The sequence below is a fragment of the Oncorhynchus nerka genome, linkage group LG2 (genome assembly GCF_034236695.1).
Source record: "Oncorhynchus nerka isolate Pitt River linkage group LG2, Oner_Uvic_2.0, whole genome shotgun sequence".
In the NCBI taxonomy this organism is placed as follows: Eukaryota; Metazoa; Chordata; class Actinopteri; order Salmoniformes; family Salmonidae; genus Oncorhynchus; species Oncorhynchus nerka.
Window position 1 is genome coordinate 98,303,535 of NC_088397.1, and position 12,700 is coordinate 98,316,234.

At 44.7% G+C, this 12,700-nt stretch overlaps 1 protein-coding gene across 2 annotated transcripts in view; it reads right to left on the reverse strand.

Annotated features, from left to right (window-relative positions):
• pxk (PX domain containing serine/threonine kinase) overlaps window positions 1-12,700 on the reverse strand; it is a 96,839-nt gene that overhangs the window by 73,729 nt on the left and 10,410 nt on the right. For both annotated transcript variants that reach the window (XM_065004605.1, XM_065004606.1), the window contains exon 5: window positions 6,549-6,626. In XM_065004605.1, coding sequence (XP_064860677.1) covers window positions 6,549-6,626 — 78 coding nt within the window. The remainder of the gene's footprint in view (window positions 1-6,548; window positions 6,627-12,700) is intronic.

Genomic DNA, 12,700 nt, shown 5'->3' on the forward strand with positions numbered 1-12,700 from the left:
TTGTCATGTGGTGTCGCTACCATGCTGTGTTGTCATGTGTTGCTGCCATGCTGTGTTGTCATGTGTTGCTGCCATGCTGTGTTGTCATGTGTTGCTGCCATGCTGTGTTGTCATGTGTTGCTGCCATGCTGTGTTGTCATGCTGTGTTGCTGCCATGCTGTGTTGTCATGTGGTGTTGCTGCCATGCTGTGTTGTCATGTGGTGTCGCTACCATGCTGTGTTGTCATGTGTTGCTGCCATGCTGTGTTGTCATGTGGTGTCGCTACAATGCTGTGTTGTCATGTGTTGCTGCCATGCTGTGTTGTCATGTGTTGCTGCCATGCTGTGTTGTCATGTGTTGCTGCCATGCTGTGTTGTCATGTGTTGCTGCCATGCTGTGTTGTCATGTGTTGCTGCCATGCTGTGTTGTCATGTGTTGTTGCCATGCTGTGTTGTCATGTGGTGTCGCTACGATGCTGTGTTGTCATGTGTTGCTGCCATGCTGTGTTGTCATGTGGTGTCGCTACGATGCTGTGTTGTCATGTGTTGCTGCCATGCTGTGTTGTCATGTGGTGTCGCTACGATGCTGTGTTGTCATGTGGTGTCGCTGCCATGTTGTGTTGTCATGTGGTATCGCTACCATGCTGTGTTGTCATGTGGTGTCGCTGCCATGCTGTGTTGTCATGTGTTGCTGCCATGCTGTGTTGTCATGTGTTGTTGCCATGCTGTGTTGTCATGTGGTGTCGCTACGATGCTGTGTTGTCATGTGGTGTCGCTACGATGCTGTGTTGTCATGTGTTGCTGCCATGCTGTGTTGTCATGTGGTGTCGCTACAATGCTGTGTTGTCATGTGTTGCTGCCATGCTGTGTTGTCATGTGTTGTTGCCATGCTGTGTTGTCATGTGGTGTCGCTACGATGCTGTGTTGTCATGTGTTGCTGCCATGCTGTGTTGTCATGTGGTGTCGCTACGATGCTGTGTTGTCATGTGTTGCTGCCATGCTGTGTTGTCATGTGGTGTCGCTACGATGCTGTGTTGTCATGTGGTGTCGCTGCCATGTTGTGTTGTCATGTGGTATCGCTACCATGCTGTGTTGTCATGTGGTGTCGCTGCCATGCTGTGTTGTCATGTGTTGCTGCCATGCTGTGTTGTCATGTGTTGTTGCCATGCTGTGTTGTCATGTGGTGTCGCTACGATGCTGTGTTGTCATGTGTTGCTACCATGCTGTGTTGTCATGTGGTGTCGCTACGATGCTGTGTTGTCATGTGTTGCTGCAATGCTGTGTTGTCATGTGGTGTTGCTGCCATGCTGTGTTGTCATGTGGTGTCGCTACCATGCTGTGTTGTCATGTGTTGCTGCCATGCTGTGTTGTCATGTGGTGTCGCTACGATGCTGTGTTGTCATGTGTTGCTGCCATGCTGTGTTGTCATGTGGTGTCGCTACGATGCTGTGTTGTCATGTGTTGCTGCCATGCTGTGTTGTCATGTGGTGTCGCCATGCTGTGTTGTCATGTGTTGCTGCCATGCTGTGTTGTCATGTGTTGCTGCCATGCTGTGTTGTCATGTGTTGCTGCCATGCTGTGTTGTCATGTGTTGCTGCCATGCTGTGTTGTCATGTGTTGCTGCCATGCTGTGTTGTCATGTGTTGCTGCCATGCTGTGTTGTCATGTGTTGCTGCCATGCTGTGTTGTCATGTGTTGTTGCCATGCTGTGTTGTCATGTGTTGTTGCCATGCTGTGTTGTCATGTGGTGTCGCTGCCATGCTGTGTTGTCATGTGGTGTCGCTACCATGCTGTGTTGTCATGTGGTGTCGCTACCATGCTGTGTTGTCATGTGTTGCTGCCATGCTGTGTTGTCATGTGTTGCTGCCATGCTGTGTTGTCATGTGGTGTCGCTACGATGCTGTGTTGTCATGTGGTGTTGCTGCCATGCTGTGTTGTCATGTGGTTTTGCTGCCATGCTGTGTTGTCATGTGGTGCTGCCATGCTGTGTTGTCATGTGTTGCTACCATGCTGTGTTGTCATGTGGTGTCGCTACCATGCTGTGTTGTCATGTGTTGCTGCCATGCTGTGTTGTCATGTGGTGCTGCCATGCTGTGTTGTCATGTGTTGCTACCATGCTGTGTTGTCATGTGTTGCTACCATGCTGTGTTGTCATGTGTTGCTACCATGCTGTGTTGTCATGTGTTGCTGCCATGCTGTGTTGTCATGTGGTGTCGCTACCATGCTGTGTTGTCATGTGGTGTCGCTACCATGCTGTGTTGTCATGTGTTGCTGCCATGCTGTGTTGTCATGTGGTGTCGCTGCCATGCTGTGTTGTCATGTGGTGTCGCTGCCATGCTGTGTTGTCATGTGGTGTCGCTGCCATGCTGTGTTGTCATGTGGTGTCGCTACCATGCTGTGTTGTCATGTGGTGTCGCTACCATGCTGTGTTGTCATGTGTTGCTGCCATGCTGTGTTGTCATGTGTTGCTGCCATGCTGTGTTGTCATGTGTTGCTGCCATGCTGTGTTGTCGTGGTGTCGCTACCATGCTGTGTTGTCATGTGGTGTCGCTACCATGCTGTGTTGTCGTGTGTTGCTGTCATGCTGTGTTGTCATGTGGTGTCGCTGCCATGCTGTGTTGTCATGTGGTGTCGCTGCCATGCTGTGTTGTCATGTGGTGTCGCTACCATGCTGTGTTGTCATGTGGTGTTGCTACCATGCTGTGTTGTCATGTGTTGCTGCCATGCTGTGTTGTCATGTGTTGCTGCCATGCTGTGTTGTCATGTGTTGCTACCATGCTGTGTTGTCATGTGTTGCTGCCATGCTGTGTTGTCATGTGTTGCTGCCATGCTGTGTTGTCATGTGTTGCTGCCATGCTGTGTTGTCATGTGTTGCTGCCATGCTGTGTTGTCATGTGTTGCTGCCATGCTGTGTTGTCATGTGTTGCTGCCATGCTGTGTTGTCATGTGTTGCTGCCATGCTGTGTTGTCATGTGTTGCTGCCATGCTGTGTTGTCATGTGTTGCTACCATGCTGTGTTGTCATGTGTTGCTGCCATGCTGTGTTGTCATGTGGTGTCGCTACGATGCTGTGTTGTCATGTGGTGTTGCTGCCATGCTGTGTTGTCATGTGGTGTTGCTGCCATGCTGTGTTGTCATGTGGTGCTGCCATGCTGTGTTGTCATGTGTTGCTACCATGCTGTGTTGTCATGTGGTGTCGCTACCATGCTGTGTTGTCATGTGTTGCTGCCATGCTGTGTTGTCATGTGGTGTCGCTGCCATGCTGTGTTGTCATGTGGTGTCGCTGCCATGCTGTGTTGTCATGTGGTGTCGCTACCATGCTGTGTTGTCATGTGGTGTTGCTACCATGCTGTGTTGTCATGTGGTGCTGCCATGCTGTGTTGTCATGTGTTGCTGCCATGCTGTGTTGTCATGTGTTGCTGCCATGCTGTGTTGTCATGTGTTGCTACCATGCTGTGTTGTCATGTGGTGTCGCTACCATGCTGTGTTGTCGTGTGTTGCTGTCATGCTGTGTTGTCATGTGGTGTCGCTGCCATGCTGTGTTGTCATGTGGTGTCGCTGCCATGCTGTGTTGTCATGTGGTGTCGCTACCATGCTGTGTTGTCATGTGGTGTTGCTACCATGCTGTGTTGTCATGTGTTGCTGCCATGCTGTGTTGTCATGTGTTGCTGCCATGCTGTGTTGTCATGTGTTGCTACCATGCTGTGTTGTCATGTGTTGCTACCATGCTGTGTTGTCATGTGTTGCTGCCATGCTGTGTTGTCATGTGTTGCTGCCATGCTGTGTTGTCATGTGTTGCTGCCATGCTGTGTTGTCATGTGTTGCTGCCATGCTGTGTTGTCATGTGTTGCTGCCATGCTGTGTTGTCATGTGTTGCTGCCATGCTGTGTTGTCATGTGTTGCTGCCATGCTGTGTTGTCATGTGTTGCTACCATGCTGTGTTGTCATGTGTTGCTGCCATGCTGTGTTGTCATGTGGTGTCGCTACGATGCTGTGTTGTCATGTGGTGTTGCTGCCATGCTGTGTTGTCATGTGGTGTTGCTGCCATGCTGTGTTGTCATGTGGTGCTGCCATGCTGTGTTGTCATGTGTTGCTACCATGCTGTGTTGTCATGTGGTGTCGCTACCATGCTGTGTTGTCATGTGTTGCTGCCATGCTGTGTTGTCATGTGGTGTCGCTGCCATGCTGTGTTGTCATGTGGTGTCGCTGCCATGCTGTGTTGTCATGTGGTGTCGCTACCATGCTGTGTTGTCATGTGGTGTTGCTACCATGCTGTGTTGTCATGTGGTGCTGCCATGCTGTGTTGTCATGTGTTGCTGCCATGCTGTGTTGTCATGTGTTGCTGCCATGCTGTGTTGTCATGTGTTGCTACCATGCTGTGTTGTCATGTGGTGTCGCTACCATGCTGTGTTGTCATGTGTTGCTGTCATGCTGTGTTGTCATGTGGTGTCGCTGCCATGCTGTGTTGTCATGTGGTGTCGCTGCCATGCTGTGTTGTCATGTGGTGTCGCTACCATGCTGTGTTGTCATGTGGTGTTGCTACCATGCTGTGTTGTCATGTGTTGCTGCCATGCTGTGTTGTCATGTGTTGCTGCCATGCTGTGTTGTCATGTGTTGCTACCATGCTGTGTTGTCATGTGTTGTTGTCATGTGTTGCTACCATGCTGTGTTGTCATGTGTTGCTGCCATGCTGTGTTGCTGCCATGCTGTGTTGTCATGTGTTGCTACCATGCTGTGTTGTCATGTGTTGCTGCCATGCTGTGTTGTCATGTGTTGCTACCATGCTGTGTTGTCATGTGTTGCTACCATGCTGTGTTGTCATGTGTTGCTGCCATGCTGTGTTGTCATGTGTTGCTACCATGCTGTGTTGTCATGTGTTGCTGCCATGCTGTGTTGTCATGTGTTGCTACCATGCTGTGTTGTCATGTGTTGCTGCCATGCTGTGTTGTCATGTGTTGCTACCATGCTGTGTTGTCATGTGTTGCTGCCATGCTGTGTTGTCATGTGTTGCTACCATGCTGTGTTGTCATGTGTTGCTACCATGCTGTGTTGTCATGTGTTGCTGCCATGCTGTGTGGTCATGTGTTGCTGCCATGCTGTGTTGTCATGTGTTGCTGCCATGCTGTGTTGTCATGTGTTGCTGCCATGCTGTGTTGTCATGTGTTGCTGCCATGCTGTGTTGTCATGTGTTGTTGCCATGCTGTGTTGTCATGTGTTGTTGCCATGCTGTGTTGTCATGTGTTGCTGCCATGCTGTGTTGTCATGTGTTGCTGCCATGCTGTGTTGTCATGTGTTGCTGCCATGCTGTGTTGTCATGTGGTGTTGCCATGCTGTGTTGCCATGCTGTGTTGTCATGTGTTGCTGCCATGCTGTGTTGTCATGTGTTGCTGCCATGCTGTGTTGTCATGTGTTGCTGCCATGCTGTGTTGTCATGTGTTGCTGCCATGCTGTGTTGTCATGTGTTGCTACCATGCTGTGTTGTCATGTGTTGCTACCATGCTGTGTTGTCATGTGTTGCTGCCATGCTGTGTTGTCATGTGTTGCTACCATGCTGTGTTGTCATGTGTTGCTGCCATGCTGTGTTGTCATGTGTTGCTACCATGCTGTGTTGTCATGTGTTGCTGCCATGCTGTGTTGTCATGTGTTGCTACCATGCTGTGTTGTCATGTGTTGCTACCATGCTGTGTTGTCATGTGTTGCTGCCATGCTGTGTTGTCATGTGTTGCTGCCATGCTGTGTTGTCATGTGTTGCTGCCATGCTGTGTTGTCATGTGTTGCTGCCATGCTGTGTTGTCATGTGTTGCTGCCATGCTGTGTTGTCATGTGTTGTTGCCATGCTGTGTTGTCATGTGTTGTTGCCATGCTGTGTTGTCATGTGTTGCTGCCATGCTGTGTTGTCATGTGTTGCTGCCATGCTGTGTTGTCATGTGGTGTTGCCATGCTGTGTTGCCATGCTGTGTTGTCATGTGTTGCTGCCATGCTGTGTTGTCATGTGTTGCTGCCATGCTGTGTTGTCATGTGTTGCTGCCATGCTGTGTTGTCATGTGTTGCTGCCATGCTGTGTTGTCATGTGTTGCTACCATGCTGTGTTGTCATGTGTTGCTGCCATGCTGTGTTGTCATGTGTTGCTGCCATGCTGTGTTGTCATGTGTTGCTGCCATGCTGTGTTGTCATGTGTTGCTGCCATGCTGTGTTGTCATGTGTTGCTGCCATGCTGTGTTGTCATGTGTTGCTGCCATGCTGTGTTGTCATGTGTTGCTGCCATGCTGTGTTGTCATGTGTTGCTGCCATGCTGTGTTGTCATGTGTTGCTGCCATGCTGTGTTGTCATGTGTTGCTACCATGCTGTGTTGTCATGTGTTGCTACCATGCTGTGTTGTCTTAAGTCTCTTTAGGTAGTGTCTCTCGTCGTGATGTGTGTTTTGTCCTATATTTAAATTTGCATGCAAGTCCCCCGTCTCCTCAGGAGGCCTTTTTTAATTTTGGTTATCTGTCATTGTAAATAAGAATAAATGTTCTTAACTGACTTGCCTAGTTAAATAAAATATTAAATAAAATCCTTAAAACTTACCAATGTCTTTCAGAGGCTCCACCACTTCCCACTTAGGATCCGACCTGAAGAACATGGATACCTGCTGTAAGGCGATTTCTGTCGAGAAGGAGGAGACGAGGGTCAGTGTGACAACCTTCCATATGAACAACAATTACCCAATTTATCAACTCAAAATATACCACTACCCTTCAAAAGTTTGGGGTCACTTAGAAATGTCCATGTTTTTGAAAGAAAAGCAAAACATTTTTTTTTTTGTCCATTTTAAAATAACATCAAATTGATCAGAAATACAGTGTAGATATTGTTAATGTTGTAAATGACTATTGTAGCTGGAAACGGCAGATTTTTTTATGGAATATCTACATAGGCGTACAGACCACCATTATCAGCAACCATCACTCCTGTGTTGCAATGGCACGTTGTGTTAGCGCAGCCTCTCTTAAAGTACGGGTCTCTGACCTGTTGATAGTGGGTCGCGACGTGTCAGTGTAAATGTATAATTATTTCATGAATTACTGGAATTGATTTGGCCAAGTGCATCTGCGTTCTCTGTTCAGTGCGCCGTCTGCTCAAGCAGCTCTCTGCTCAGTTTGGCAGCTGTGTGAATGGGAGAGGGAGATGCCCGTGTGCTCAGCGGTTAACCGGGTCGTTTTTTTCTTGAAGCTCACTCCGCTACACACGATGCAGCGCTGTCGTTCAACAGTACTGACTTGTCACTCCCACTCGCCGCTGTCATCAAATGGACTCATAGCTAGCCACAAATTCTGACTGAGCTCAATTGTTTTGAAACGCATACTCGTCGATTAGTTTCTCTCTCCTTCAAACAAACTTTTAAGGAGGAGCGCCCACAATGTGTTTTGTGCTTAGTAATGAGTCTCTCATAACGAACAAATGTAATAAAACGACACGTCCTGATCAAACATCCACAGGGCTTCGGCAAACAGGGCTTCAGGAAACGGCTTCAGGAAACAGGGCTTCAGGAAAAAGGGCTTCGACAGTGGAAAAGTCAGTCAGCTATCAAGGAATTGTCATCATTTTATAACAGGTGATGATAAGCAGAAATAAGGGAGTACTAACTAACTCTCATAGTAGTTAGTAGATGTGAGTTTCTCTTTCAAACAATACCATGGCCTTGTACACAGCTAATAGCTAACGTTAGCCAAAGCAAGCCAGCTACTGATAGTGTAACCATAGTAACAGTACAGATGAAACATGATCAGGCCTACTGTACATCTTACTGTAGAAATTATTGATGAAAACTAGTCTAGGTTGGAACTGCTGCTGTTAAAATACAATAATAATAGTTATTCTTAGTTGGAATAAACTGATTGAAGCAAGATGCTTTTTTGAGGTAAACCCACTCTCACAGTTCTGGGGTTGTTCCATCTACAACAGGAAGTGGTCTCCTGCCTGACTGAACCCACTCACACAGTTCTGGGTTGTTCATCTAAAGCAGGAAGTGGTCTCCTGCCTGACTGAGAACCCACTCACACAGTTCTGGGTTGTTCATCTAAAGCAGGAAGTGGTCTCCTGCCTGACTGAGAAAGCAGCAGATGTTCTGGTCCAGTTTGGCACCACTCTGTACTCAACTCTGACACAACAAGTACAGAAACAGTTTCAAGGCTGAGCATAACCTCAGTGTTACAATGTCAAAAACAGAGCCCAGAATAGACATGCTCTCATTAGGACTGTGTGTGTGTTTTCTGGTTTAAATCTGTGTGATGTGATCAATCAGTTTATTCCAGTTCAGAATAAAAAATATATATGTATTGTATTTTAAGAGCAACAGTTCCAACCTAGACTTTATTTTAACAATAATTTCTACAGTCAGATGTACAATAGGCCTGATCATTTCATCTGTACTGTTACTATGGGTTGTGTGTGTTCTGTTACTATGGGTTGTGTGTGTTCTGTTATTCATCTGTACTGTTACTATGGGTTGTGTGTGTTCTGTTATTCATCTGTACTGTTACTATGGGTTGTGTGCGTTCTGTTATTCATCTGTACTGTTACTATGGGTTGTGTGCGTTCTGTTATTCATCTGTACTGTTACTATGGGTTGTGTGTGTTCTGTTATTCATCTGTACTGTTACTATGGGTTGTGTGCGTTCTGTTATTCATCTGTACTGTTACTATGGGTTGTGTGTGTTCTGTTACTATGGGTTGTGTGTGTTCTGTTATTCATCTGTACTGTTACTATGGGTTGTGTGTGTTCTGTTATTCATCTGTACTGTTATTATGGGTTGTGTGTGTTCTGTTATGCATCTGTACTGTTACTATGGGTTGTGTGCGTTCTGTTATTCATCTGTACTGTTACTATGGGTTGTGTGCGTTCTGTTATTCATCTGTACTGTTACTATGGGTTGTGTGTGTTCTGTTATTCATCTGTACTGTTACTATGGGTTGTGTGTGTTCTGTTATTCATCTGTACTGTTATTATGGGTTGTGTGTGTTCTGTTATGCATCTGTACTGTTACTATGGGTTGTGTGTGTTCTGTTACTATGGGTTGTGTGTGTTCTGTTACTATGGGTTGTGTGTGTGTGTTCTGTTATTCATATGTACTGTTACTATGGGTTGTGTGTGTTCTGTTACTCATCTGTACTGTTACTATGGGTTGTGTGCATTCTGTTACTATGGGTTGTGTGTGTTCTGTTATTCATCTGTACTGTTACTATGGGTTGTGTGTGTTCTGTTACTATGGGTTGTGTGTGTTCTGTTACTCATCTGTACTGTTACTATGGGTTGTGTGTGTTCTGTTACTATGAGTTGTGTGTGTTCTGTTATTCATCTGTACTGTTACTATGGGTTGTGTGCGTTCTGTTACTATGGGTTGTGTGTGTTCTGTTACTATGGGTTGTGTGCGTTCTGTTATTCATCTGTACTGTTACTATGGGTTGTGTGTGTTCTGTTACTATGGGTTGTGTGTGTTCTGTTATTCATATGTACTGTTACTATGAGTTGTGTGTGTTCTGTTACTCATCTGTACTGTTACTATGGGTTGTGTGCATGTTGTTACTATGGGTTGTGTGTGTTCTCTTACTATGGGTTGTGTGTGTTCTGTTATTCATCTGTACTGTTACTATGGGTTGTGTGTGTTCTGTTACTATGGGTTGTGTGTGTTCTGTTATTCATATGTACTGTTACTATGGGTTGTGTGTGTTCTGTTACTCATCTGTACTGTTACTATGGGTTGTGTGCATTCTGTTACTATGGGTTGTGTGTGTTCTGTTACTATGGGTTGTGTGTGTTCTGTTATTCATCTGTACTGTTACTATGGGTTGTGTGTGTTCTGTTACTATGGGTTGTGTGTGTTCTGTTATTCATATGTACTGTTACTATGGGTTGTGTGTGTTCTGTTACTCATCTGTACTGTTACTATGGGTTGTGTGTGTTCTGTTACTATGAGTTGTGTGTGTTCTGTTATTCATCTGTACTGTTACTATGGGTTGTGTGCGTTCTGTTACTATGGGTTGTGTGTGTTCTGTTACTATGGGTTGTGTGCGTTCTGTTATTCATCTGTACTGTTACTATGGGTTGTGTGTGTTCTGTTACTATGGGTTGTGTGTGTTCTGTTATTCATATGTACTGTTACTATGAGTTGTGTGTGTTCTGTTACTCATCTGTACTGTTACTATGGGTTGTGTGCATGTTGTTACTATGGGTTGTGTGTGTTCTCTTACTATGGGTTGTGTGTGTTCTGTTATTCATCTGTACTGTTACTATGGGTTGTGTGTGTTCTGTTACTATGGGTTGTGTGTGTTCTGTTATTCATATGTACTGTTACTATGGGTTGTGTGTGTTCTGTTACTCATCTGTACTGTTACTATGGGTTGTGTGCATTCTGTTACTATGGGTTGTGTGTGTTCTGTTACTATGGGTTGTGTGTGTTCTGTTATTCATCTGTACTGTTACTATGGGTTGTGTGTGTTCTGTTACTATGGGTTGTGTGTGTTCTGTTATTCATATGTACTGTTACTATGGGTTGTGTGTGTTCTGTTACTCATCTGTACTGTTACTATGGGTTGTGTGCATTCTGTTACTATGGGTTGTGTGTGTTCTGTTACTATGGGTTGTGTGTGTTCTGTTACTATGGGTTGTGTGTGTTCTGTTATTCATCTGTACTGTTACTATGGGTTGTGTGTGTTCTGTTACTATGGGTTGTGTGTGTTCTGTTACTCATCTGTACTGTTACTATGGGTTGTGTGCATTCTGTTACTATGGGTTGTGTGTGTTCTGTTACTATGGGTTGTGTGTGTTCTGTTATTCATCTGTACTGTTACTATGGGTTGTGTGTGTTCTGTTACTATGGGTTGTGTGTGTTCTGTTACTCATCTGTACTGTTACTATGGGTTGTGTGTGTTCTGTTACTCATCTGTACTGTTACTATGGGTTGTGTGCATTCTGTTACTATGGGTTGTGTGTGTTCTGTTACTATGGGTTGTGTGTGTTCTGTTATTCATCTGTACTGTTACTATGGGTTGTGTGTGTTCTGTTACTATGGGTTGTGTGTGTTCTGTTACTCATCTGTACTGTTACTATGGGTTGTGTGTGTTCTGTTATTCATCTGTACTGTTACTATGGGTTGTGTGTGTTCTGTTACTATGGGTTGTGTGTGTTCTGTTATTCATCTGTACTGTTACTATGGGTTGTGTGTGTTCTGTTACTATGGGTTGTGTGTGTTCTGTTACTCATCTGTACTGTTACTATGGGTTGTGTGCATTCTGTTACTATGGGTTGTGTGTGTTCTGTTATTCATCTGTACTGTTACTATGGGTTGTGTGTGTTCTGTTACTATGGGTTGTGTGTGTTCTGTTACTCATCTGTACTGTTACTATGGGTTGTGTGCGTTCTGTTACTATGGGTTGTGTGTGTTCTGTTACTATGGGTTGTGTGCGTTCTGTTATTCATCTGTACTGTTACTATGGGTTGTGTGTGTTCTGTTATTCATATGTACTGTTACTATGGGTTGTGTGTGTTCTGTTACTATGGGTTGTGTGTGTTCTGTTATTCATCTGTACTGTTACTATGGGTTGTGTGTGTTCTGTTATTCATCTGTACTGTTACTATGGGTTGTGTGTGTTCTGTTACTATGGGTTGTGTGTGTTCCGTTATTCATCTGTACTGTTACTATGGGGTGTGTGTGTTCTGTTATTCATCTGTACTGTTACTATGGGTTGTGTGTGTGTGTTCTGTTATTCATCTGTACTGTTACTATGGGTTGTGTGTGTGTGTTCTGTTATTCATCTGTACTGTTACTATGGGTTGTGTGTGTTCTGTTATTCATCTGTACTGTTACTATGGGTTGTGTGTGTGTGTTCTGTTATTCATCTGTACTGTTACTATGGGTTGTGTGTGTTCTGTTACTATGGGTTGTGTGTGTTCTGTTATTCATATGTACTGTTACTATGGGTTGTGTGCGTTCTGTTACTATGGGTTGTGTGTGTTCTGTTATTCATCTGTACTGTTACTATGGGTTGTGTGTGTTCTGTTATTCATCTGTACTGTTATTATGGGTTGTGTGCGTTCTGTTATTCATCTGTGTGATGTGATCAATCTGTTCATTCCAGTTCAGAATGAAAATTATTTATTGTATTTTAACAGCAACAGTTCCAACCTAAACAGATATGTAAGAGTGTTTTTAATGGGGGGAAATAAACATGAATAGATATTTAATTTCATTGTTATTTGTTTTTGTCTATATTGCATTTGTTTTAGGCAATGAAATGTACAGATATGTATAGTTGCATATTTTCCTCAGTTTGGGTCCCAGGAAAACAGAATTTCTCATTTGGGTCCCAGGCTGAAAAAGTTTAAGAATCCCTGTGTTAGCTAATCCAAGTTTAACACGGTACAAAGGCCATTAAGATCATTAGAAAACCGTTTTGTTATGTTAGCACAGCTGTTCTAATTAAAGAAGCAATAAAACTGGCCTTCTTTAGACTAATTGAGTATCTGGAGCATCAGCATTTGTGGGTTCGATTACAGGCTCAAAAACAGCCAGAAACAATTAACTTTCTTCTGAAAGTCGTCAGGTCTGTTCTTGTTCTGAGAAATTAAGGCTATTCCATGCGAGAAATTGTCAAGAAACTGAAAATCTCGTACAACGCTGTGTACTACTCCCTTCACAGAACAGCGCAAACTGGCCCTAACCAGAATAGAAAGAGGAGTG